Raw genomic sequence first — 27,039 nt, forward strand, 5'->3', positions numbered from 1 at the left:
AATGTTGAAAGGTGAAAAGTAAGAGAAATAATATCTTTTTGTTACTTTTCGTGTAATATTATTACATCTGTAATATACTGGAATTAGCACCAGTATTGTTTAAGGGCCTTCATCTATGCCCTAATTTTGTGACTATATAACTCATTTATTTCTATTTAAACACTAGTCTATAAAGTTTTAAAAAGCAAAGGGACTAAGTTATTGGTAAAACTGCAAGCTTTGGCAAAGTGCCAACCTAGGGATCTGCCATACTATTTGAATAAAGTAGTTTATTTTGTAGTCTTTTGAAAATATTATTTGAGTTACTGTTCTCTATACTAACATAGGAAGAATAACAAAAAGTTTCCCGTAAATAGTAACATAAGATTTTTTCTAATGGATGTATTGAAAAAAGCTGATAGGAAAATTTACAAATTCTGCTTTAGAACAGATTAAAAACCCATTGTAATAAATTATAGATTTGTCTCAATTTTTGTTCTGATGGAAAGTTGCCTTACCAAGAATGCCAATAATAATTGGGGCTTAGAATCTAATTTTAATATAGAGACTTTAATTTTAATACTTATTTTAACAAGTATGTTATCCATAGGTGGGTATACAGGACAAAAAGGGGGGTGGGACATGCAATTGAATCAAAATCAGAAATATTTAGGAGTAAGAAAGATACAAATAAAACCATTACATACAGGCCATCCTCCTTTGCATGGCAGTATAGGACCATAAAACTGATCATACAAACTGAAACCATGCAAAGCAATCTTAAAAATGGGAAAAGTTACAATTGTTCTGTGACCTTTAAAAACTTCAGTCAAAACTTAAAAATTCTGTCAGTTATCCTATCTAATAAAAGAGTAACATGCAAATTAACCCTCACTCCGCTACACCCACAAGCCATGCCCACAAGCCACGCCCACAAGCCAATCAGGAGCAAATATGCAAATAAACCCAACCAAGATGGCTACGGCCACAGAGAGCAGGAGGGAGGCTTGGGTTTCCCTGGCAATGGAGGAAGCCAAGCTTTCCGCCTGCCCTTGCCGGCCTAGGCCTCCAATCAAGGCTACTAAGTTTCAATGATAGAAGATACATAAATCCAAACAGAAATGGTGGCAGCCACGGAGCTGGAAAGAGCAGGAGGTTAAGGTTGCCCCGGGTGATGGAGGAAGCCAAGCTTTCCGCACACCCTGGCCGGCCCAGGCCTCCGCTTAAGGCTACAAAGTTTCAATTATAGAAGATACATGAACCCCAACAGAAATGGCTGCCGCCAGGGAGCAAGCAGAAGGCTTGGCTCCACTCCAGGCTACAAAGTTTCAATTGTAGAAGATAAATAAATCCCAGATACCAGGGCCTCCGCTTGGGTCACCAGGGGGCATGGCCAGCCTGCAAACGACCACAGGCCCCACGCCCAGGCCCCCCCATGCCCCAAGGGAACCCCCACCCTGATCTGGGACACCCTTCAAGGCAAGCCAGCTGGCCCCCACCCGTGCACCAGGCCTCTATCCTATCTAATAAAAGAGTAATATGCAGATTGACCATCACTCCAACACACAAGATGGCTGTCCCATGTGGTCAAAGATCCTGCCCCCATATGGACACAAGATGGCCACCACAAGATGGCCAGCAAGGGAGGGTAGTTGGGAGGGACCCAGGCCTGCAAGGGAGGGCAGTTGTGGGCGATCAAGTCTACAGGGGAGGGCAGTTAGGGGTGACCAAGCTGGCAGAGGAGGGAAGTTGGGGCAACCAGGCCTGCAGGGAAAGGCGGTTGGGAGGGACTCAGGCCTACAGGGGAGAGCAGTTGGGGGGTACCAGGCCTATAGGGGAGGGCAGTTAGGGGTGACCATGCCTGCAGGGGAGGGTGGTTGCGGGGGACCCAGGCCTTCAGGGGAGAGCAGTTGGGGGGAACAGGCCTGCAGGGGAGGGCAGTTAGGGGTGACCAGGCCTGCAGGGGAGGGCAGTTAGGGGTGACCAGGCCTGCAGGGGAGGGCAGTTAGGGGTGACCAGGCCTGCAGGGGAGGGCAGTTAAGGGAAAACAGGCTGGCAGGGGAGCAGTTAGACATCAATCAGGCTGTCAGAGGAGTGGTTAGGGGGTGATCAGGCTGGCAGGCAGAAGCCGTTAGGGGCAATCAGGAAGGCAGGCAGGTGAGCAGTTGGGAGCCAGCAGTCCTGGATTGTGAGAGGGATGTCCGACTGCCCGTTTAGGCCCAATCCCACCACTGGGATCAGGCCAAATGGGCAGTCAGACATCCTCGAGGGGTCCCAGAATGGAGAGGGTGCAGGCTGGGCTGAGGGACCCCCCGCCCCCGTGCACGAATTTCGTGCACCGGGCCTCTAGTATTTATATAGGGAAATAAAAATGATGACCACTAGGACCAGGTGAAAGGGCACAGTCAATTAAACCTAAAACACCAATGTTCATTCATTCACTAATATGTGCTTGCTATAGGCCAGACACTAGTCTGAGATATCACAGTGAATAAAATACAGCCCTTGTACTTAATCCCTTTTTCTAAATCCTCACCCAAGGATGTTTATCGATTTTACAGAAGAGGAAGGGAGAGAGAGAAAGAGAGAGTCAGACAGACCGAGAGAGACATTGATGTGAGAGAGAAACATAGATCTGTTGCCTCCCATAAGCACCATAACTGGAGATCAAACCTGCAACTTATGTATGTTCCCTGACTGGGAATTGAACACACAACCTTTTGGTGCATGGGAGGACCCCCAAACCAAGCGGAACACCCAGCCAGGGCTGCACTTCACGACTTTTAAATCATTCATATATGTCCTTTAAGCTGCTGCTACTGCACTGTTGTCTGAAAGCCAATATTAAATTTTCTTTTTCTTTAATGTAATAACATCAGTTTACAGATGAAGTATCTGTTAAGTTTGTCCTACACTGCAGGACTCCTATCAGCAATGCCTTGAGGAATACAGAGAAAGGCCTGTCACCATGTTTTGGCCAAAATAACCAGGGAAAGCTATGGCAACACTGAGAAATTGTGAGAAGATGGTCATAGCTGACTAAAAAAGAAACTCTAAGCAAGAATTCAGAATGAAATAAAAATCAACAACCATGGTAATGCAAGCACTTCTTGGGGCAAGGCAATGACTTTCCTAAATTCATAAGAATAAGGAGTTTAATTATATTTTTTATAAAATTGAATAGAAGAATGATCCCAAATAACTGCAGAGTTTGAGGAGACATAGAATGAATATCATACAAACCTCTCTATTTCACACACCTCCCTCTCTCTTGGCACATGTTTCCCACTAACCTCCTTTAATTAGTACTCGGTGTTTACTTTGGTCCCATCAGCTTGTATTGTCTTTTTCAGCTAGGGCTCACAGAGAAACACAGTTTAATAAACTAATCCTCAGAATGGTGCTACATGACAGATGACAGCATTTTCTGAGGACATGGAAAATTTTAAAGAACTTCTGGAAACTAAGAGACTTTTAGCCAAATGCATTTATCATTAATGTTAGAATGTCAATCATAAGAGCCAGCCTAAGGGAAATATCTTTGGACACAGGGAAGTTTTCAAAGTCCCACAAATCCCACCACTTTGGCAACCACCGGCTTGCCTGTGGGGAGTTTGGTACGGTGCTGCCTTGTTCTCAGCTTCCCCTGTCATTAGTGGGAATGACAGTTTGCAGAGAAGATGGTCACAGTGGAGACAGCATAGCCCCTCAGCAGCAGCATTTGTATTAACCTGTCAGTCCTGCACTTAGACTGGGAACCAGCCCCAAATGAAACATGACTGCAGATTTTCACAGGGATAATGGGCAGGTGAGAGGACCATCTATAGAATTAACTACGAAAAAACAGAATTCTTCTTATTTCTCTCTACAGGCACTGATTTTATTCTAATCCTGATATACTTTTATTGTGGTTGTCATCAACGCTCACTACTAATGTCGCTCTTTCATGCTGTCCTTGCTTTAGACAGATTATGAAAAGCTGCACAGTTTTTGAGTGACTTATAAATCACAGTGCATTCCACTTGATGTTTTCCTTTTCAACTTTATAAAGAAACTAGAGGCCCGATGCACAAAGATTCGTGCAAGAACAGGCCTTCCTTCCCCTGGCTGCCAGCACCGCCTTCACTCCGGCCAGAGCTGCCTTTTCCCTCCTACCCGGAGCTACCTTTCCGCCTTCCCATGCTGCCCAGAGGCCCAGAGCAGCTGGGGCAGTGTGGAATGCCCCGCCCTGGCCGCTCAGCACCTGCATATGCAAATTAACCCACCATCTTTGTTGGGTTAATTTGCATACTCACTCCTAATTGGCTGGTGGGCATCGTGAAAGTACAGTCAATTTGCATCTTACTCTTTTATTAGTGTAGATTGTGCACTTCTTATGTAGTGGAAATACTTTCTAAAATAATTGAAATATTTCCACCAAAACAGAATAAGAATTCACACTATTTATAATTATTACTAAAACCATAGTAGTCAGTATTTTTGATATGCAGAAAATTACTGCCATACATTATTTATAAAAATATGTTTTAAAAATGTGTGCATTATTTCACAACTGCTCTGAGTTATACCTTCATGCTAAGATATGCTTAACTTCTCCCATCTGGCTTATCCCCTGATCAAAAAAAAATTGCTCCAACTACACTTTTAAATAGCAGACTTTCAATATTAATATAGCAACTGATCAGCTATATTAAAAAACAATTTAAAATCCATCTGGAGTCCAAACTCAGAATTCTGACTTTTGTTTTCCATCCAATTCAACACGCACTCTGGATCAAACGTATCTGCTTTTTGGCACAAATTGAGACACTTAGTGGGAAGTGAAACATACTTCAGTTCCTAGGAAAATAAGAGTTATATGAAGGTAAGTAAATTGAGACAATGTAGCATGTCAATCTGGAGAAGCACATTGCTTGTTAAAGATGTTAATAATGATTTTTTTTTAAAGTCCAGGAGAGATAGATAAAAGGGGGAAAAGAAAACAGCAAACCAAAAAAATCTATTGAAGAGTGAAAGAAAATATTGCTGCTGATTTACTTGCTTTGTTATTTCTGACTCAATATTAATTCTAGTTTTCAAAACATTTTTCACATTAATCTTTTCTTTATCTCAACGGTTTTCAAGAGTTGTCAGTGTTATCTACACAACTTTCTTGCAGTCATTTTAAATATTACTTGAGTATGGTTTATATTAGAAGAATTATTTCTTTCCCAGTGAAAAGGAATAATGAAGTCATCATTATCTGTTATCCAAAACTATATTTGTTCCCTTAGCTTTCATGAAAAAAAATTTTTACTTCCTCTTCCATACATTCTTGAGATGGTCAGAATACTGAAATACACATCTAACAAAAATTGGCTTAATGAACTAATTAATTAATGGGGAAACCGTACTCCAAGTTATTAACAGCACAGCCATGTGTCAAATAGGCCTGGATCTGAGTCTTAACTGTACTAATTAATAGTTCTGTAGCCTTGGATAAGTTATTTAACTCTTTTATACTCCACTTACTTATAACATACTGAACATAGTATCAATCTCAAAGAGCTGCAGAGAGACTGGAACACTGCACAAAGTTTTATAGCAACTATTAATGTTAGTAGTCATAGTTATAATAATTCATAAAATAGTTTAACAAATAAAAAGATGTAAGAAACTTTATACTAATCAAAACCCTAGTACCTTATTCATCTCTTATAATATGAACAGAACAGTTAAATGCACAGTGAATTCAGTATCAGTAAGTTTTACCTCTTAATCTTTCCATAACTCTGAGTGACCCTGAGCAATTCTCTTAAACTCCCTGGGCTTATCAGCAATATCTCACAACATGAATAACTTAACTTCTTATCTTGACTATAGAACTCATCTACGATTTTAGGGTTAGAACTGAAATGATGAAAGGAGTCCCTAGGTTATAGTTAATATGAACTGTTATTCTAGGTTTTACTAGCATTGATTCTGTTTGCAGGAAGTAAATCTGAGCATGACCTCAGTAGTTCAAAAATGAATCAAAATTAGTAAACCTTATAAACAGCTAATAATTTACCTAAACATTCTATTTCTATTAGTTAACAATAAAAGCCCAGATTTTATAAGTTTTAAAAATCATATTGCAGAAAAAGGAGCTGTGAAAGATGCACAATCCCCCCTCCCAGTTTGTTTAAATTAATGCTATTTCATTTTACTAAATTTACACCGAGTAAAAAAAAAATATTCTTAATGTTTTAAAATACTGATGGGACAAGATCCATATATTATGTGCAGAGGGCTTTGGAAGCTAACGTATTCTGCTTTAAGTGAATACAGTTTCAAGTTTCAAATGATAATCTGCTCTAATGGTTAACATTAGTCTTTTAAAATTTTCTCTATAAATAATATTTCCTTATATCCTCTTCTACATAATAATCAGTCAACTTTTACTTAGTATTTTTCTTTCTGGATTGCTAATTTCATCAGCCATAGGCATAATCTAACCTCAGAAACTAGTAATTAGTTTGTTTTTCTCTCATATTGCAGTTATTATTTAGGGTGAAATAACTATACTTAATATCAAATGAACAATTAAGATAATTTCTGTAGTAAGAGATTTTCTTTGTTTGATGCCCTTCATCAGAACAATTTCCTCAGAGGTATCCTTAGTGGTCAGAGGTATGCTAAGCAGCATTAATCTAGCAAATTCATGACTGTATATCATGACCAATTCTGTTAGAAATGATCACTCTGCAGTTTCATGTCTCCATGGGAGCAACCAGCAACCTCAAAGGAGCTATCAGATTCTAAGTGCCATCTAGGATGAAGACTAGTCTGAGGACCATAAGAATAATGGTGTGGTGTGGTGTGGTGTGGTCATGGGAGGAAAACTCCATGAGATCACAACCTTTTTCATCATTTAACAATTCAGCCCTTAGCAAGGGTTTTGAAGAAAAACAAACAAGGTCAGGATCCTTTCCAAAACCAGATAAATAGCTGATGGTTAACATTTATTAAGGGCTTGCTATTTGTCTGGCAGTATAGTGTATGGATTATCTCATTCCACGTTCTTAAGAACTCCCTGTGAAGTGGGTAGTATCATCTTCAAATCTTAAAGATGAGGCAACTAAAGCTTAGAGAGGTTAGGCAACCTACCCAAGGTTTATGGGAACCAGAAAATAGCAGATGGAATTTGAGCCAAGTAACCAGAGCCTGACTATCACCTCCAACCTAAATCTCCCAAGAGGGAAGAAATATGACACACTACAACACCAACACAGCTAATGTTTATATGTATTTAGACATCCATACAATGTCAAATACTGCCCTCCAATATTTCGGGGCTCTTAATAGCTTAGAAAGAAATGTTGTGTCTTTCTTATCCCCTGTAGAAAATCAACAACTCAGTGTACTGAGGGGAAACAAGTTGAATACATAGAAGAAAATGTACACAACATATTTTATGAAATAATTAGCATAGCTGTGCTAGTATTTCTTTTAACCTCAGAGAATACTTAGTCATATGGGTGTGACTACCGTGTTGTAGTAGCCATCCCCAATCCTCACTTCCACCCTTCCCATCAGGCTTCACGTTTGTATATATATATCATGGCACAGATTATTATTTCCTAATAAAATAAGAACCCCTTAAAAAAAAAGCCAAGTGTATTACCTATAACCAAATGTAACTCCTTTGGATATATGAAACTTAAAAAGTGACTTCAAAGTTTCAGAAGTAGGTTCTTTCCTAATATAATTTTAAAACATCTTCCATATTCTATCAGTGACGTTCTCATCATTAACTGAAGGGTTTTATTTTCCTTTTCATACAACCCTAGCTTTTGTGGGCACCACTTTCCTGGATTAGGACAGCATCCCAATTCCTACTGCTGAGAAAAGCAATTTAAAACATTGGCTTTAAGCTCAACTGCCAAATGAGATCCAGGGAATGAAGAGCTCCTAGAGTCAGGACACCTAATTATGTCAAAGTAAAACTGCATCTTACCTTATCACCTTGCACACCAGGGGGGCCCATTAATCCAGACAAGCCTTGATCACCCTAGGAACAAAACACAGAGGTTCAATGGTATAAAAGAGGATTGAAAATTAGAATTGCCTTGCGACAGGATTTCATCTTGGGCGTCAAGATCTTAACTGCATTCATTTCTGATTTTCACAATCTGACTCAAGCTCCACGTTGTTTCTGAGAACTTTTGACAGCTTTTCTGAAGCTCCCGGGCCTTTTCATCCAATGCTGAAAACCTGGACTGCGCTTCCCCACCTCCGTGGTCCTGTACCTTTTTCTCTGATGTCCTTTTCTCTAGGAATGAACTTACTCCCCCAATTCCCACTGCTCCAAGGTTTACCGTGTTTTAAAAACTAAAGTTTACTTTAAAATTCTACAAGCACTTGATGTGGCATCTGTCCTGCTCTTTTCGGGAGGACCCACAGCCTGAGGGGTCTCCCATGTGCAACCTTGAACCTCACGATGCAGGGCTGTGGAGAGCAGGGCTGCGTTTCTGTAGTTCCCCCTGGAAAGGGGCCCTTCCCCTGGCGGGACTGCAAGGGCGCCTTCCATGCAAAGGCACCACTAGAGCGCAACTACAGTGGAAAATGACCAGGAGGGCACTGTGTTTGGTCCAACAGACCAAACTTCACCCATTAGGCCCCTCGGTTCCCTCCTCCCCCAACTCCCATGAGGGCTGCCAGCGCGTCTTGGGGTAGGAAGGGGAGAGTATAGGGGTGAAGTGGGCGGAATTGAGTGGGGGGAGAAGCCTGTCAAAAAGGAATGGGGCGGGGGAGGGGAATAATATTATACCTGTTTTCTCTAGGTGCACTTTTTCGTTACCTCCCTTACTTTCCCTTTTCCACTGCAGCAATTTACTGGGCAAAAGTTTATATATATTTATTTACATATATATGGTGTTTGAAAGAAAAAAGAGTACTTAGGTAATAATCCAAATAAACCTCTTAGTGACTCTTTATGCTCTGTTTAGTTTTTAGGGCATTGTCTATTTTAATATGTCATCAGTTTAAGCAGTCAGAAAAGGATGATGTTTCTAATTATCAACAAGGCAGTGCTTTTCCACTTGTTCTAATATTCATTTTAACGCACCTTCTCAATGATTTCAGATGTCTTCCATTTGCGATAGGATGATACAGATTTATTTTACATTTATTACTCTGATAGAGGAAACAGAAAACTGCAATAGGAAATAGGAGCTCATCTCCTTCCACTAGCTCTAATCATGGGTGGATTACTTGATTCCCCTTCAAAGTTTTTCTATATGAAAAATTAGAATAATATCTCACATGTCTTATGGGAAAGGAAAAATTACCATTATTTAAGTTATCTTTGCTTGCCATGAGATGCCAAAAGGACTTAAACACTTATTATCTATGCACTCTGAGAGATATTCTTTAGTGGGTATTACATTCTGAAGGACTAGCCCCTGCATTGCTTTTATTGTTTCATTATAACCATATATTTATTGTAAAAATTGCTAAATAGAATTCAATTGTTTCCCAATGCCACTATACACCCACCAATTTAATATTTATATTTTATTTGTATTTATATTTTATGTATATCACTAATATCCTGAATTGAACCCAATTTAATGTAAATATAATTTCTAAGAAGTTGCTTTTAAATTTTACCATTTTAGAAATATATCTCAGTTTTAAAAGATGGATTTCACTTAAAGCTCATTGGTAACTTGCTATTAAATCCTATATCTTACTATAGTTCTCCTTTTTAGTATAATCCACAATTAGTATATAAGTGACTCAAAAAGTAAAAAAAAAAACACAAAACAAAACAAAACAAAACAAAAACTGACATACTTCCAAGCCCCCACTTCCAGGCTGAATCAGTCTGTATTCTATATAAATACTGAACACGTTCAGAACCACTGTATATTTTGCACAGAGAAGCCACCTAAATGCTTAATTTGAGGACTTTATTTAATGCAGTCACCAAAACAGAGTGGAACTCTAATTTCTGAAATTTCAGTAAGAAATTAAATGTCCTTTATGTAGATATTTTAAAAGATACCTTTTTGTTTCTCGGACTGCATATTTTTTCCTTGTAATAACTAAGGGATCAATTAAATTCCCACTCCCTTTCTAAAGTATTTAGATTCAGTGAACTCAGTTCCATCACAGCAATAAAGTCCTTAAGATTTTTTTTTTTTTTTTTGCATTTTGAAATTTTTTATTGTTTTAACAATTTGGCCCAGATATCCTAAGCAGCAGTCAGCTCAACTGTCATTAAAATCTTCTCCAAACTTTACACATCATCACATTTGATAGCATTGTTTATACACAGAAAGAAAAGATATGAGGTTAAGCTATTCTATCTATTTCTCTGCAATTTGTCATCTCAAAGTACATATCACTGGGACCTATCATGTCAATAGTTGTGGCTTTACTCATACTCATATTATTTCATAAGGAGGGACTCTTTGCCATAATGAAGCACCCTTTCAATACTATTGGACCTTGATGTAATTTAATTCAGGTGCCACTTCAGCAGTGCCACCAGGGGCACCTAAGTGTGCCCTAAGGAGCTGTATCCATTCATTTGGGCTGATGTAACATATCACTCTGGGGGTGTTGTAAGCAGTAGATATTTATTTTCTCAAAATACCAGAAGTTAGACATTTGAGATGAGAAAGTCTTTAAGATTTAAAATTATTATTTTTTGTTTTACTTGTTAGTACTAGTATATCTGTAAATTAATATTTACAGATTAATATGATGTGATATTAATACGATGTGATATTTTTTAAGTTTAAAAGATTTTGTAAGCCATGTAAAAGATCAGCTTTCAACCAGGAACCACCAAAGTATTCAGGGATCTTAAAAGTTTGTGAATATATACCACATAAACATAAACATCCTTTAATTGTATCACATTCATCAAGTGCTTGTCTAAATAAAGCTTCCAGATGTATTCCTTAAGACTCATTTTGTATTCATCCACACTTGAAAGCAGTAAGCTCCTCCTAATAAAAATGTGTTGCTAACTTTACATTAAAACATTAGTTTCTTTTTACCTAAACATATGTGTGTGTGTGTGTTTGAGAGCATTATGATAAAATAAAAAGCATATTAGACTAAAAGTCAAATAACTCAGACATATCATTAACTCTGCATTTACTATCCATGTGATAAATCGTGTAAATTCTTTGAATTCAACTGGAAACGAGATAATTATGATTACTGCACAATTTCTGTGGGACTTAAGATAAAAGTATGTAGAACTATCCTACAAAAAGGTATGAAATGGCACTGGAATTTATGTATTAGTATGTACATGCATATAAACAGTAAAATTTTTGAGGTTAGGATCATATCTTGTTCTAATTTTTGGCCCCACTCATCCCTAATTAGCTGGTAGTACAATGGCAGTTCACAGTAGACACTAAAAAAAATTTAATGGTAAGATTGAGATTAATGATAATATTTACTTAATTCATCAAATATTTTTTCTTTCATTATAATGCAACTAGAGGCCCCGTGTATGAAATTCATGCATGGGGAGGGGAGGTCCTTCAGCCTGGCCTACTAAACCTGCAGTCAGACATCCCTCTCGCAATCTGGAAGGCTGCATGCACCAGTGACCATACTTTTCTTACAGGTGAAAGGCATCTTGCTGTTGTATGGGCAGCTACATTTTTTGCCCTGATTATAAAAAGTAGTACATAACATGGTCCTTCTGAGGCAGTAGTACGATTTTCCCCATCTTATGGGTGGAAAAACTGAAGCAGAGAAAAGTTAAGTAATTGGCTTTGTCATAATTGGTTATAAGTGTCAGAATCAGGGCTGACCACAAAATGTGCAAGCCAGAGTCCACGCATGTCATCGCTGCATCATCCTGTTTTTTCAGTGTTAGAGTAGCATTGCCAGGTTTTAATTTTTAAATCTAAGAGACTGTTCCCAATATATAGGGTAGGGTCCCTAGGCCTGGCCGACGATCAGGGCCATTTTCAAGGTGACTGGCAGGCAGGGCAACGGGGGCGGAGGGCCTGCTGGCATCCACCTTGGCTGGCAGCCTGGTGCCACCCGCTGGGCATCCCTGCCCCCCAATCACCACTGCCCGTTGCCTCCCTCTCAGGGGCAAATGCTCAATGCAGGAGCTGCTCCTGACTAGTCAGTGGGCATCATAGCAACCCATCATTCCAAAGGTCGTTCCGCCGCTCGGTTGATTTCCATATTAGGGTTTTATTACATAGGATAGTTTTCTATCTTCCCTGTCTGATAACAAGTAAAGTCTCAAAAAAAGATAAGATAATTTTTAAATGCTTGACATATATCACCATGATTTTATTTCAGGAACAAATAATTACCTTTTGTCCAGAAGTAGCCTGACCTGGGGAAAATCCTGGATCTCCTTTGGGGCCCTAGATAAAACAGTTATGAAACACTTGGTGAAGCATAGATTACATATATTACATGTCTTCAGTTGTAGCAGAAGTTATACACATTATATGGTATTAAATTATTTTAAAGTGAGAGGGGCATGAATTATTTATTTTTAATGTATTTTTTCTTAGCTTTATGTTTAAATGTTGAAAGAGATTCCTCAAAATTCTCCAGACATAGCTGATTTATTTCCTAAAGTTATACTAATACCAAATCATCTTTATTCAAAGGACCTATGTAAAGGTTCTATTAAACTTTCCATTTTTGTGACATATTGAGTTTAGTTTCTATTTAAGCATTGGTACACTAGTTACTTTCAGTAAAAGAAACCTGCTTATATAATTCATAAAATTTTTAGCTATCATTCCAAGTTTAAATATTTTCTAAAATCTTGCAATGTACATATATTGCTTTTAGAATAAAAAATAAACCAAAAAATACCTCTAATTGCCAAAATTGTTTTTATTCTGCTATAAAAATAGGTACTTTTCATACTCCAGTAATCTTTATCTTTTATGTTTTAAGAAAAATATGAATTAGGTTTCAACCACAAGTTCTTGGTACAATATTAATCTTTCTTGTTAATCTTTCTTATGATTACTTACCAAAGTACCTCCTTTTCTAACTATTTCACACCTCATAAAATAAGAGGCCACAATTGAGAGATTCTTTATAATTCAAATTCTGATTTCATTATCATTCTCAACTAATCATGCTTTTCCATTCCTATAGAGTTCTAAATGCTACTTTAACTCTATGGGAAATAGGAAAATAGTCGCTTCTTCTTTCACAGGGGTGCTTTCCAATAGTACTAGAACTGACTGATGAAAGAAGGACGACCAAAAGAAAATCCACTCACACTCAACAGTAAGTCTTTTCATTTTACAACTGAGAAATGAGTCTTCATTGGCAAAGAGTCCTATAGTCTAGAGTTGAGGAAAATTTTTAAAGAAAAGGTTGTTTTGCCAAAACCGGTTTGGCTCAGTGGATAGAGCGTCGGCCTGCGGACTGAAAGGTCCCAGGTTCGATTCCGGTCAAGGGCATGTAACTTGGTTGCGGGCACATCCCCAGTGGGAGGTGTGCAGGAGGCAGCTGATCGATGTTTCTCTCTCATCGATGTTTCTGACTATCTATCCCTCTTCCTTCCTCTCTGTAAAAAATCAATAAAATATATTTAAAAAAAAAAAAAAAAGAAAAAGAAAAGGTTGTTTTCCAGGCTGACCTCTTCCCTTTCATAGCCATCACCACTTCCCCCACTAAGGCTATAATTTTAGATCATTGGTTACAAGATTATGGAAGATGAGAAATGGCTTTAGTGATATCTCAAAATTTAAAAACTCAGCTCTTCATCAGAGAAAAAAAGATAATATACTTAGAATTTGTAAGAGATAGTAAGAGCTTATCTAATGAATAAAATTTTATAAATAAAGAAGCAATGAGATACAGAAAGATTAATTGAATTGGTTAAGATTGCTTGGAAAATTATTGGCAAACCAGATCACTTTTCTTTCTCATTGTCACAATGTCTAGTAATAAAAATATTACTTACTGATTTTAACATAGTTTAAGCTTCTATTATAACACCTAACCAACTGATTTGAGGTAAGAACTTAAGAAATAATAGCCTTTGAGAAATCTGAATATAATATAATCCTTTGTAGCTGATGTTTTTACTTATACTAGTACAACTCATGTTAAACATTCTTATTTTTAGGTCCTATCTGAATTTTCTATTATTTGTCAACTTTCTTAATATCATTTTCATTTAGATTTCTTAATATATTTCACTAATTTGATATTTCATCCTCCATTTAAAAAAATTTAAACAGTGGGAAAGCCCTGACCCATGTGTTCAGTGGTTAGAGCATCAGTCTGGGTTCAATTCCCAGTCAGGGGCTCATACCTGGGTTGCAGGCACATGCAGGAGGCAACCAATTGATGTGTCTCCCTCACACTGATTTTTTTTTCCCTCTCCCCCCCCCCCCCACCCTCCAATCCCCATCCTTTCCATTCTCTAAAACTAATGGGGGGAAAATATCCTTGGGTGAGGATTAACAAACAAACAATAACAACAACAAAAAAAGAGTAGGAAAAGTAATTAAGCAATCAAAATTAGATTTAAAGGGAGAACTTTCTCATTCATAAGCTTTATAGATTGGGCAACATATTTATAGAGCTACATGTCAAATATCTTTTATTCCCACACAAATACGCTTGCATATTTTATCAACTTGCGTTCGAGCACCAGAACTGCAAGTCAGCATGAAGTCAGCTTTGAACCTGGCCAGCTGTGGGTTAATCATGGTATAAAATGCATACAGCAAAGATTATTGAACATGCCAACTTTACCTGAAATGTCAAAGAAGTAGAGCATACTCTCTGCATTGAAGGAGAATACTCCAAAATCACTTACTTACATAGTCCCTCATTTTCTATTAATTCTATAACTCCAGACACACTTTAAGTCACACTTGATTGGCTTTCAAGTCCTCCTTGGAATTAAATATAATGCTTATAAATTAATTAATCATAACTGACTTTGACCTTCAGTACTGACTTCTACTTACTACTACATGACTTTTGTTATAAGAGCTATATATCCTTTTGAATATGAGTAAAAGGAAGTTGCCTGCCTTTTATAACTTTTTATAACTCAAAGGATCCCAAAGTCCCACCTGTCCCACCGAGCTGCTATATAGTCTAAAATCCTCATTATCAGAGTAACTCTTTTGGGCTGTCATTGGATCTCCAGAGGGCCCTCTGTCTAGGTAAGGAACCTCCCTAAGGTACTAAACTCATTAACATGTTAGGACAGATTTATCAGATCATATGATGAAAAGAGCAGTGGGATTTGGAGTGAAAAGACTGAACAGGTCATTTAATCTTTCTGAAATTGAGATTAATCCCCTGTAAAAATAATAATAGTAGTAGTAGTAATAATAATAATAATAATAATAATAATAATAATAATAATACCTACTAGATTAGCTGGCAAGATTTAGGATCAAATTCTCTATAGATTATAAAAATGTTAGTGTTAAAAATAAGACTAAAGACAATCATTAAAATAAATTTTACAATTATTGCCATCTTGAAAAGCAGGCAACACAACTCTTGAATGAATTACTGATAAAGCTGCAAAGTTTCAGTGAAAAGAATTTGGAACTAAAAATTTCAGAGTATGGATGAGCTAAATTGTGCGAGTGCCATAAAGGAAACACTAAATAGCATGATCTTGAGTTAGCATCACCTGAATATTCTTAACTTTAACATTACTGATAACTACACAAGCTCCATAAGTATACTCTCTAACCAACACTTCCTATCTTTTTTAGCTCACAGAGTGGCTAGAATTCAAGCAGAAAACCAAAGATATTTTGGCTAATGGTGTCAGAGGACAGAGTATGGGACTACCAGAATGACTGTAAATTGAAGGAGAAATTCGAAGGAAGGAGAAAGGAAGGGAGGGAGGGAAGCAGAGAAGGAGGGAGAAAGGCAGTTTCCCCCAAAACCTAGATATAGACTCTCTTCATCTCTTGGCTGATCCTGACATGTGATAGATTCCAAAGAGCTCAGCAGAAAGCAAAAACCGGAAGGCTGAAAGAATTGAACATAAATTTCAGCAGCTGGCCACATTAGGAAAATAGTTTGGGGTTTGAGCCATATCACTTTAGCGGGACATGGTAAATACCTTATAAACTTTAAAATAGCTTAATCAATACAACATATTTCTATACTGTCTAATGTATTTTCATTCATAAGAGCCACAGACTTTTATTTTATTTAACAAGTAATAAATGTGGTATTTTCAGTAAAAGTTGCATTTCTAATTGGTCTAGCCCTTTAATAAGTGCTCCTCCAAGAAAAGGGAATTATTATTTTCTTAAGTATATGTATAAGCATTCTACCAAGTACTTTATGTGCTTCATATCATTTAACTGATGAGGCACCTTTTGATTCTAACAATTTTAATAAAGCATATTAATTCTAATATGTTTCTAAAAAGGTTCCATAATGTGTCACATTTCCCCTTTCAGTTAAACATTTTTAGATTTGCAATTGCCTTAATTTGCTCTTTCTACAGATTCAGGTAACCCCCTTTGGAAATGGACAGATGATTCCTTGTGCGAGTGGCAAGTGATTTCTTATAGGCCAATAATTCTACCTATGTTATTCTTGCTAAACAATAACTGATAAAAAAAAAATAATTGGAATTGTCTTTATATTCTAAATTCCTCTATTTTAAAAGGAACCTTTATTCCCTGAAAGAAAATCAATCCTGTGACTATATATCAAAATTTCTTGTCAAGAGCATGCAATCTGCTTTTCTTGCATTGCCTTGAATAAATATTCTAAGAGGATTATAAAGTATAATTTAAATTGGCTCAGTGAAATAAGCGAATATTCTAGAAAAATTAATGGTACTGGACAAAAAGCTGTTCCTAAAGTGTTAACTAAAATTTTTATTGGTAGTGCATCTCATGGTATAATTGCATAACATGTAATGAACCTAAAGCAGTCATATTTTAGTGCAAAAAATTAAAATTTAAAAGCTATCAAGACTACATTATAAAATTTCCAAAAGCCTCCTAATACTTAAATCAAAAAAGGGGGAATAGTAGAAGAATATCATGTAAGGAAAAATATCCTGTAAGTAAATTATATCTAGAAAATTTTTACTTTAGAAAATTAACTTTCATTTGTAATGCTAACAGCAAGACACCCATGAAAAACACACATGGTGTCAAAACAAGCCAAAGGAAAATTGTTTGGGCAAAAAAAATGAAAAAGGATCCCAAGTCAAATTTATAGAAAAGATTCCTTTATTAACTTTTAGTCGAGAATATGTTTGCATATTTTCAGAAAACACCTCCAAGACCATGTGAATTCCTGCAACAGAGAGGAATTGACAGGACTGCTCCAGCCATGAAGGCAGAAGAGATAGGTAGAATTATTGGCCTTTAAGAAAATTGTATAAGAAATCATCTTGCCACTTGCACAAGGAATCATCTGTCCATTTCCAAAGGGGGTTACCTGAATCTGTAGAAAGAGCAAATTAAGGCAATTGCAAATCTAAAAAGGTTTAACTGAAAGGGGAAATGTGACACATTATGGAACCTTTTTAGAAACATATTAGAATTAATATGCTTTATTAAAATTGTTAGAATCAAAAGGTACCTCATCAGTCCAGAGATGGAAGATGCTGACGACGCCTTGCCATACTAGCAGTCAGCAGCTGTGCATCGCAGCAGGTTGCCCAGGACCAGACCAGAGAGGGTAGGACCTGCATTAACACCATTTGTCCACATGACATGTACACATAAGGAACTGTTTGACATTGAAATTGGGACTCAAAAGAACTGTTGGCCCAGAAAGAAACTCACTACAGACTGATTCATTTGCCTCCCAGCATAACCATTATTGCTTGTCTCATTTTCGGTTCTTATAAGTGTATTTCTAGTATCACATGATCTCACTCATCTAGGGGAAATAATGAACAACATAAACTGATGAACAAAAACAGACCCGGAGACAGGGAAGCATCGATCAGACTGTCAAACCTCAGAGGGAAGGTAGGGGAGGGTGGGGGTAAGGGGGAGAGATCAACCAAAGGACTTGTATGCATGCATATAAGCCTAACCAGTGGTCATGGACAACAGGGGGGTGGGGGCATGCATGGGGAGGGGTTTGGGATGGGAATGGGGGGATGAGGACAAATACGTGATACCTTAATCAATAAAGAAATTAAAAAAATAAAAATTAAATTAAATTTAAAAATAAAATAAAAAAATAAATCTTGACTGTTGCGTTAATTCTGACTAGTGTAAAATGCATGTTAAATATCTAAGAAAATTGGTTTTAGAAAACCACACACTGCAAGCTTTATTTGATGCCTTTAAAACAGAGTGGTAATTTTTAACACCTGTCACAAACCTAATGTTCAGTTATGTACAGTTAAAACAAATCATGGGTAGTTTGGACTATTTGGGACATAATTATCATGTTTTAAAATTATTATATATGAATTAATTTTTAATATTCAGATTTATAAAATTAAGTCTCCAAGAGGTCTAAGTAGTTGCTTTAAAATTAAAAGTAGGCTTTTAAAAATTCCTTATATATGGGTTCATAAAAATATTTTATTAGTGAATAGCTATAGTCAAAATCATGCCCGCACTACTACTAAATAGAATACTGAAGAAAAAAATCCTGAGATTCAAATTTTCATCTCTCTGAGATCATTTAACCAAAGACACATATTCATACTGATCAATACTAACAAATACACTGTTTTTAATCTTGGGACAATCAAGATTTTTATTTGATAACAAAGTTCTTCATCTTCTCAAATACTGTCTCTTAAATATATATTCACATTGTAAGAAGTCAATTAAATGAAAAGCTCTCCACTATATTTTCATCTCTCCTCACCCTACTTTCCATATTTATTATTTGTTTTGAATACCTAATTATACAAGCCATGTGGAAATTGCCCTGGCCCACTTCTGCCTTCCTGTAGGCTGTTAGCAGGACTGTAAGTCCTGGGCACTTCAGCCCTATGGAGAAGCATGAACTGGACCTTTATAGCTACTTTTGACTAGTCTAAATATCTTTCAATTCCTCATGTGAAGCTTGAAGGACTCAGGAATCACACATTACAAAGCAAACTTCGGGATTCTTTAGGTCATCTGTCTTTCCTCTCACTGTTACACATTCAGACTTGAGTTAAAAGAGTCTTTTCCTCTTTGAGGCATATTTATTGAACTAAAGAAAGTATTAGCAATGATGAGAAGCTTTAGAAAATATGGATTTCAATTATCCTAGCTGTATGCTATTTTATTACTTATTAATAATAGTCATGGCATGTTAATGTCATGTTAAGTGCTTTACTCACATTAGTTTAACTTGCCTTCACTTCAATCCTATGAGGATGTACTATGATTTCCCCATTTTTATTTACTTATTTTTAATATTTTTATTGATTTTTTAGAAGGAGAAAGTTGAGAGGAAGAGAAAAACATTGATGTAACAGTGAAACATTGATTGGCTGCCTCCTGTACACCCCCTACAAAGAATGGATGGAGCCCGCAATCTGGGCATGTGCCCTGACCGGGAATTGAACCAGCAACGTTTTGGTGCATGGACACACCCAACCAAATGAGCCACACTGGCCAAGGCTTTCCTATTTTATAGAAGAGGAAAGTGAAGCTTAAAGAAGGTAAGCAAGTGATTTGCTTCTATTATTCAAACCAAGAGGTCTATGACTTGAACCCAGATCTCTTGGACTCCAAAATCTATGTCCTTAACCCCTATTCTATATGGTTACATGTATATTTCAGAGTGTGATCACTATTAAGCAGAGGAATTATAATGGCCTTAAAAAGAAATTCATTAAGTTACTAGCAACCAAGACTCTAATGTTTACCTAATCCCATATATTTTATGGGATTTGTTTTATATACATATAAATTTTACATATATATTATGTAGTTAGATCTCTATCCCCATACTTCCTCTCAGGGTAACCAGCCTGGAATATACCCCTTTTTTCTATGCTCCTACTACTATCCTGATAGTAGTCTGATGGATAATAGTGTGATAGATAGGCTTTCAGGTCAGTTGTTTTCATAAAAATTCGATCACCTATAAAATTATCCTCACAGATCCTTTTTCAAGTAAAAATATTAGGGAAGTATAGAGCAGGGACATGAATGGTATTTTATTTCCTCAGTATTTATTAGCACATTAAAATGGTCTTGATTTAAGGTAAACCATTCAAATCCTAACCTGTATATTTCAAAGGTTTCGACATATTGCCATCATATTTTGACAATAAAGACTTTGTAATACCAAAGCAGCCCTGCCCCTGACTTTACCAATCACCAGATGAGTTCAAGTGCAGTGGGCCTTTGGAGGAATCTAGCTGTCTGCCAAGCTAAGACAATCCTGTTAAAGAATCAAATATCATGCTCTGAACATAACAGAGATCCTCACTGTCCCAAGATTGGCTTTGAAAGTTAAGGACTATCTGTAATGTCAAGAAAATCATGTAATACTCACTAGTAATCACTCACCTTTGGACCTGGTAATCCAGGCAACCCAGGATTCCCATGTGGTCCTGGTATGCCCTGCAAATAGTAGTAAAAGAGTCAGATCATGCTTAGAATAAATCCAGATATAAATAACAGGCAGTGTTTATTCTAACATTTAAATAATATTACAAAGTATAATTTCATTAAAATGAATATTTCATTTTTTTTACAAAGTCTGTTATATTTTCTGAGAACTTGAATATTTTCGTCTGAGCTACACTAGTTATAGAGTAGAAGTGTCCTTTCTATATTTTGCTTCAGAACATTGCCTTGAGGTGTTTACCTCCCTCAGGTACCTACCCTATCTCCAACCATATTGCTTAGTGCTGTTTCTAAAAGCTCTGCAGAGTAAGAAGCCTAAAAATAACAAAGTTCAATTGTTTTATTACTCTCCTCTCGACACGTTAACTCTTTGTGCACTTAGGTTTTTGCTTATGCTATTATATATGCCTTAAAGAGTTACTTCATTTAATATTGCCCCCTACATCTACCTACCCAAATCCTTTTGAGCTCTCACCTCACTTTTAAATCCTGGCTACACCAGCAGGAAGTGATTCTCTCTCCTACTAACTTCCGTAGAAACTGCTACATGTAAAATTCATTTGCAATTAATTATATGTTGCTTTGAGACATTTCTTATACTGTCCCAATCTGTTACTTAAATATTTTATTCCCATTTTCACTACCTTATGATGTATGCTGATTAGTTCTAGGATTGTGAATTCTTTGAAAAGAGACTGTTCTAAATATTATCAATGTAGTACTTAGCACATATTAGCCATTCAATGAATGTTTGCTAATTTGAATTTAATAATTGCTTCTATTTACTGAGTACATACTATGTGCAAGTAACTGCATTAACACTTTATATTTCTTATTTCTAATTCTTACAACAACCCTGCAAGGAGATTATTTTCACTCGCCCTTAGAAATGAGGAAACTTAACCAGCAAGTAGATGAACTAAGATTCACTCCACAAAGCCTTCCAGATCTCTAGGCCCCCTATATTCATTTAGGTTTGCTATCCACCTGTGCTCTTCAGCCATACGTCTACTTTAACACATAACATATAGTTAATAATTATTTATTTATCTGTCTTCTCAATTCTGAATTAATAAGAGCATTAAAGAATTTCTGTCAGCAATGCAAATATTGAAGTTATATGTATACGATTAACATTAAAAGAAAAAAGATTAGATTTCATGACACATGTCATTTGTAACCTGCAAAAAATAAATTTTGATAAAGTAGATAGAAAAATTTGTGGGGAGTAACAAATGAGTTGTAGATATAAAAGCAATGGATATAAACTATTATTTCACAAAGCTTAGCAGCACAAAAGTGAGCCAGGACAAAAACGTTAGAAAAAATTAATATCAATGAAAGTTTGAGATTTTTAAAAACAAGGAGAATTTGTTGGTCATTGTCAAATGAAATAAAACCTATGGAGAGAAGAAATGTACAGTCACAAGTTTTAAGGTAAATAACTGAGTGGAGACAAAATTAGGAACACAAATGTAATCGTTAGCCTTGAGAAGAGAAATACTGTTCCCTCCTTAAAGGAAAGAGGGTTGGACAAAAAATGGGGGAAAAAAAGATGGAAATTAGGGAAGGAAAGTGCTGTATCATGAGGAAAGATGGGAATTCAGAAACTGAAGGTCATGCTGTGGGAGAACAGTCTTCATAGTGGAGAGAGAATACAATTCTTGCAAAGATGGACTGGGTCCCTCACAGAAGTGGATCCAACATCTCCTGACAGAGAAGGAGGAGGATGGAATGGTTTCCAGGCAGGAGACAGTAAACAGGTTTTAGAAGTCTTTCTGGGAGGAGTGTGATAGGTCATCAATTGCCAAGAAATAAAAGAAACAGTAAATAACCGCTGGAGCCCAGTGAGCATTCATCTCCCCTCATATGGACAAGAGTTTGATGTGAACATGGATAACTTAATGTAATATTTAGGGTGATTTTTCTTAACATTGTGTGTAGGATAAAAATCAGGCTAGAAAGAAAGTGGATTTTATACGGCATTTGCATTTGTCTTTGTAACGCACAGTCATGGTTCTTTTTCTGGCTCTTTGAAGAATTTCTGTCTAAAAATCCACATTTATTTTTCAGTTTGAAAGAAACTAATTCTAACAGAGCAATGCATCTTTGGTTGGACCTTTGTAATGTCAGAAACTACCGCTGATCCTTAAGGCCGCATTTTTCCTCAGGACAGTGATTTTTCTAGTCAATAGCTCCAGTATTTTCCACTATGTAATTCAGGAATGCACTATTTTAAGGCAGCCCACTCCTCTTCATTTCCCAAAGTAAATGAGCTCCACCTTGGACTATCAACTACAGATGAGGTCACTTTATAACTGAGAGTAACGTCGCAAGTAGCACCTGAACAGCCACTAATCTACGAATTTGATCACCTTTCTTGGGCATGTGCACAGAGTATGCTTTCGCTGGTTTATACTCAGATAAACAAGCCACACGTGTTCTTAAGCGTCTCTCCAATTGGCAAAGGAGCGGCTAAGTTTGAAGATCCAGGCAGGTTTCCAAGGGAAGTACATACTGTACAATACTAGGGGAAAAAAACGTACTGGAAAGTTATTAATTCCAACAGCATGTGGGAAATGGAACCCATCTACTCACCCGTGGGCCTCTCTTTCCTGAGGGACCTGGGATACCTGCTGGACCAGGTGGACCCTGGGAACACAAATGCCAAGATATTAGGCATAATAGACACATCTTTTCTCACACGTTTTATTAACATTCTCAATTTAGGGCTCTTTTTCAGTCCCCAGTTATGAGCTGATGAAGATTTCAAAGTAACATGAATCCCCTCAACCCTAATCAGCAGGGCTGAGAGTTGAAACTCAAGTGTCCCCTTTAATCTGGCCAGAAATGGCATCAGGAAGTCTATGACTTATGGTTACAGGCGCTGTATCTGTTTTTTTACAGGGACCATAACTAGTAGTTTTGTGGGTGACTTTTTACCTAAATTTACTTTTACTACTGAAAGAGGAATTCAATTTAGGGTTTGGAGACCAACAATGACAGGTTTTTCCAAACACATTTTGAAAGAAGACTTGCCTTGAGAAATTAAAACACTGACCATTTCATGTTCCTTTAAAAGACTTATACTAAGGACATGTGTAACTGTTATAATGAGATACTTCTAGCATATTCAGCAATAAATCTGCCTTACACAAAGCACAGCATACCAGGAGGTCACTGATAGAGTTAAATGGTTTGTGAAACAAAGTATGGGAGCAAGAACTGATAGAATTTTTAAGTGTTCTGGGTTCTTTAAATGTGAAATTACTTCTTTGCTTTCTCATATAATACCTTAGGTCATCTTTTTTACTTACTTTAATAATCAATTTTGGAAGTATAAATGTTAATTGGCTGTGGTTAGTACATATTCATCTGTTCATTCATTTCATTGTTATTGAGCACTCTGCTGAAATGGCATTATTCTTGGTGTCTATAGAGCATATACATTTTCCATTTTATAAATATTCATTCATTATTGCAATAAAAATAGTATGAACTTTAAAATTATACATATCAATGCTAAAATACTAGCTTTACCTTTAACATTAGCAAGTAGCATGACCTAATGTTCCTCTTTTTATGTAGTTTTTTCTCTTTAAAACTTGCTTCTTTATGATATTATAGTCATTTTGCAGTTTTCTAATGCTCTTTATATATGTTAAACTGTCTGTTTTCCTTTAATTTTATTTTTCCTTTTCTTATCCCTAACTTGAAAAGAAGTATCTCATGCAATTCATAATATAGAGGTAGAAGTATTATTTATAGTCAATCGCAAAATGAGGAAATTCTCCTTCTTGAGCCATTCAAATGTTCTAACAGCTATTATTAGATCACTAGCTTCCACCAAAAAATTTCACTTTTTTAAAAATTAAAATTATTTTCAAATTAGTTCTGGTTCTACTATTATAATCAGAAGTTAAAAGCTGTTGATTTGAATTGGCATCCCCCAAAATAAGAACTGAAAAATGAAAAACTAAGTGGAAAATTAAAACAAATATCTTACTTTTGTTTATTGCCTTATCACACTACTTTGTTGCAAAAGAAAATGCAATTCCATTCATATTGTAAAGGCAGTTAACATAGAATTTAATAATAGATACTGGAGAGTAAAAGTATATTTTATATTGTGATTAAAATATTTGAGTTGTTTAATAAGCACTAGATAAAATAGATTTTAACTTATCTTCACAATTTTTCACTTCCAAATCTTTGATACCAGATTATAAATGGGCACTTTCTAGAGACCATAGAAGCAAAGTAATTTTATATGGCATGACTTTTTGGAGAATAAATTATTTTCTATAAATAAAGTTACATATTAGAAAAAGCACTTTATCTTTCAGATTATTGATTATTAAGAGAAAGCATTACAAGAGCAATGGTTTTGCAATCATTCAACCTAGATTCAAATTATGCCTCAATCATTTACTAGCTAAAAGGCCTTGGACAAGTCCATTGCACTTTCTTAACCTTAGTTTCCTCATCTTTAAAATATTGATAATAAAAATCTACATATCAGGGTTATTGTGAGCATTAAATATTTTATATAAAATAGCTGTGACTATGTTTGATATATAGTAGTTAGCTAGTAAACTATAAAGTATGTATGAGGCATAGCAAGCACTTGGTATTACTTATAATATTATTATTACTAGGGTAATATTACAGTAAGGCAAATTTATTCACTACACCAATACTTATAAGAGATAGCAATGCCTGGTCAATTAATCTTAGATGTTCTGCATCTAAAATTCCTTGTTCTGCATCTAAAATTCCTTTTTAAATTCATTTACTCACTCAATAAACATTAGTAAGCATTAAGCGCTCCTGAAGCTTACAGTCTACATAAAAAGACACACTAACAGATAAATACATAATTATACAGTTTACTTAGCTATGAAGAAGAAGAAAAAAGCAACCAAGTGATTGCCATAATGCATCTAATTTATATTATGGTACCAGAGAAGGCTTCTCTGAGGAAGTGTTAAGTCAGACCTAAAAGATGAATAGGATAAAATAATATTCTACAAAATAGAGATAAAATGAATAAAGGTCTGATTAACAAAACAAAAAAAAAATAGCATTATTAAAGAACTGAAAGAAAGCTATAGTGAAAGTAAGAAAAAATGGAACAAGATGAGGTTGCTTAGGTAAGCAAGGGCCAGATCACATCGATGTGAGTGAAACATTGATCAGCTGCCTCTTGCACACCCTGACCAGGGATGGTGCCCGAAACCCAGGCATGTGACCTGACCACGAATCAAACCTTCCACCTTTCAGTGCACAGGACAATGCCCAACCAACTGAGCCACACCAGCCAGGGTATGAAAGTCTTTGATTTATTCTAAGTGCTTCATTTTTTGGCCACTGAAGAGATAAGGCAGATAAGTGACATGATCTGATTTATGTTTTAAAAAATCACTAGAGAATTTACATTAAAGATGGCAGAAAGAACATTTTTTAAACTACCCTCCCTCCCTCCCTCAAAACCCACTGAAAACAACAAAAAAATATCAAAAGATGAAAACATCATCTCTGATGAAACGAGAAAGGAACCACAACCACAAACCACAAAATATGAAGATTATCTTCCAAATACTGAGAAACATTGGTGTAAGAAAAGATGTTGAGAGATGACCAAAAACAAAAAACAAACAGAAAACCTCCTCAGACCTCAAACCTTGGGCAGGCTACAGATGTCTAAAAGTATATCAGTCCTAAAAGTCCATTCCACCAATCCTTTGACTACAATGATGAGTTTTAAAGGAATGGGAAACCCACAGGAGATATAATTCATGACTCAGTAAAGACCCAGTTCCAAACAACCAAAAGTAAGGAAGGTACAAATTAACTGGAAGAATATGTCATGTTTATGATTTACAACCAAATCTCCTAACCTCAGGAGGTTTCTAGAAGGTAAAAGACAAGAGCAGAAATCATCATATTACTCCTCAGAGAGCCTGTGATACAAAGGGATTCACAACAAATTGCACATGAAATGCGGGGAGATAAGTTTCTGGTAGAGGACAAACTAAATATAAGATGGTATTTAAGGCAGCAAATTTGAATCTGTGTACCACTCCACATTACTTCCTTTTGCATGTACCTATACCAGTGGTTGGCAAACTGCGGCTCGCGAGCCGCGGTTTGCCGCTCTGTTGACTAATGAGTTTGCTGACCACTGGGATAGGGGCTTAATCACAAGGAACAACAACAGCCTGTAATTATTGGAGAGTCTAGGTCAGTGGTTGGCAAACTCATTAGTCAACAGAGCAGCAAACCGTGGCTCGCGAGCCGCATGTGGCTCATGAACCGCAGTTTGCCAACCACTGACCTATACTATTCTAAAACAAATAGCAGCTCAGATAGAGTAATCTTTATTTTAAAAATGACTAATAACTAGGAAGAAATCAGAAAGGGCCCTATGCATAGATATTGAGGTGAGGGGAAGTGTGAAAACAGAAACATAAATTAAAAGTGGAGGAAAAACATTCATGGGAGGAATTGCTCTGTGCAACAG

At 36.4% G+C, this 27,039-nt stretch overlaps 1 protein-coding gene across 1 annotated transcript in view; it reads right to left on the reverse strand.

Annotated features, from left to right (window-relative positions):
• COL24A1 (collagen type XXIV alpha 1 chain) overlaps window positions 1-27,039 on the reverse strand; it is a gene marked incomplete at both ends in the record, with an annotated part of 318,029 nt that overhangs the window by 259,242 nt on the left and 31,748 nt on the right. Inside the window, 4 exons of the mRNA XM_080655503.1 lie at window positions 7,958-8,011; window positions 12,306-12,359; window positions 20,457-20,510; window positions 23,115-23,168. Of these exons, the coding sequence (XP_080511629.1) occupies window positions 7,958-8,011; window positions 12,306-12,359; window positions 20,457-20,510; window positions 23,115-23,168 (216 nt within the window). The remainder of the gene's footprint in view (window positions 1-7,957; window positions 8,012-12,305; window positions 12,360-20,456; window positions 20,511-23,114; window positions 23,169-27,039) is intronic.

Source organism: Plecotus auritus (genome assembly GCF_963455305.1).
Source record: "Plecotus auritus genome assembly, chromosome: 2".
Taxonomy (NCBI): domain Eukaryota; kingdom Metazoa; phylum Chordata; class Mammalia; order Chiroptera; family Vespertilionidae; genus Plecotus; species Plecotus auritus.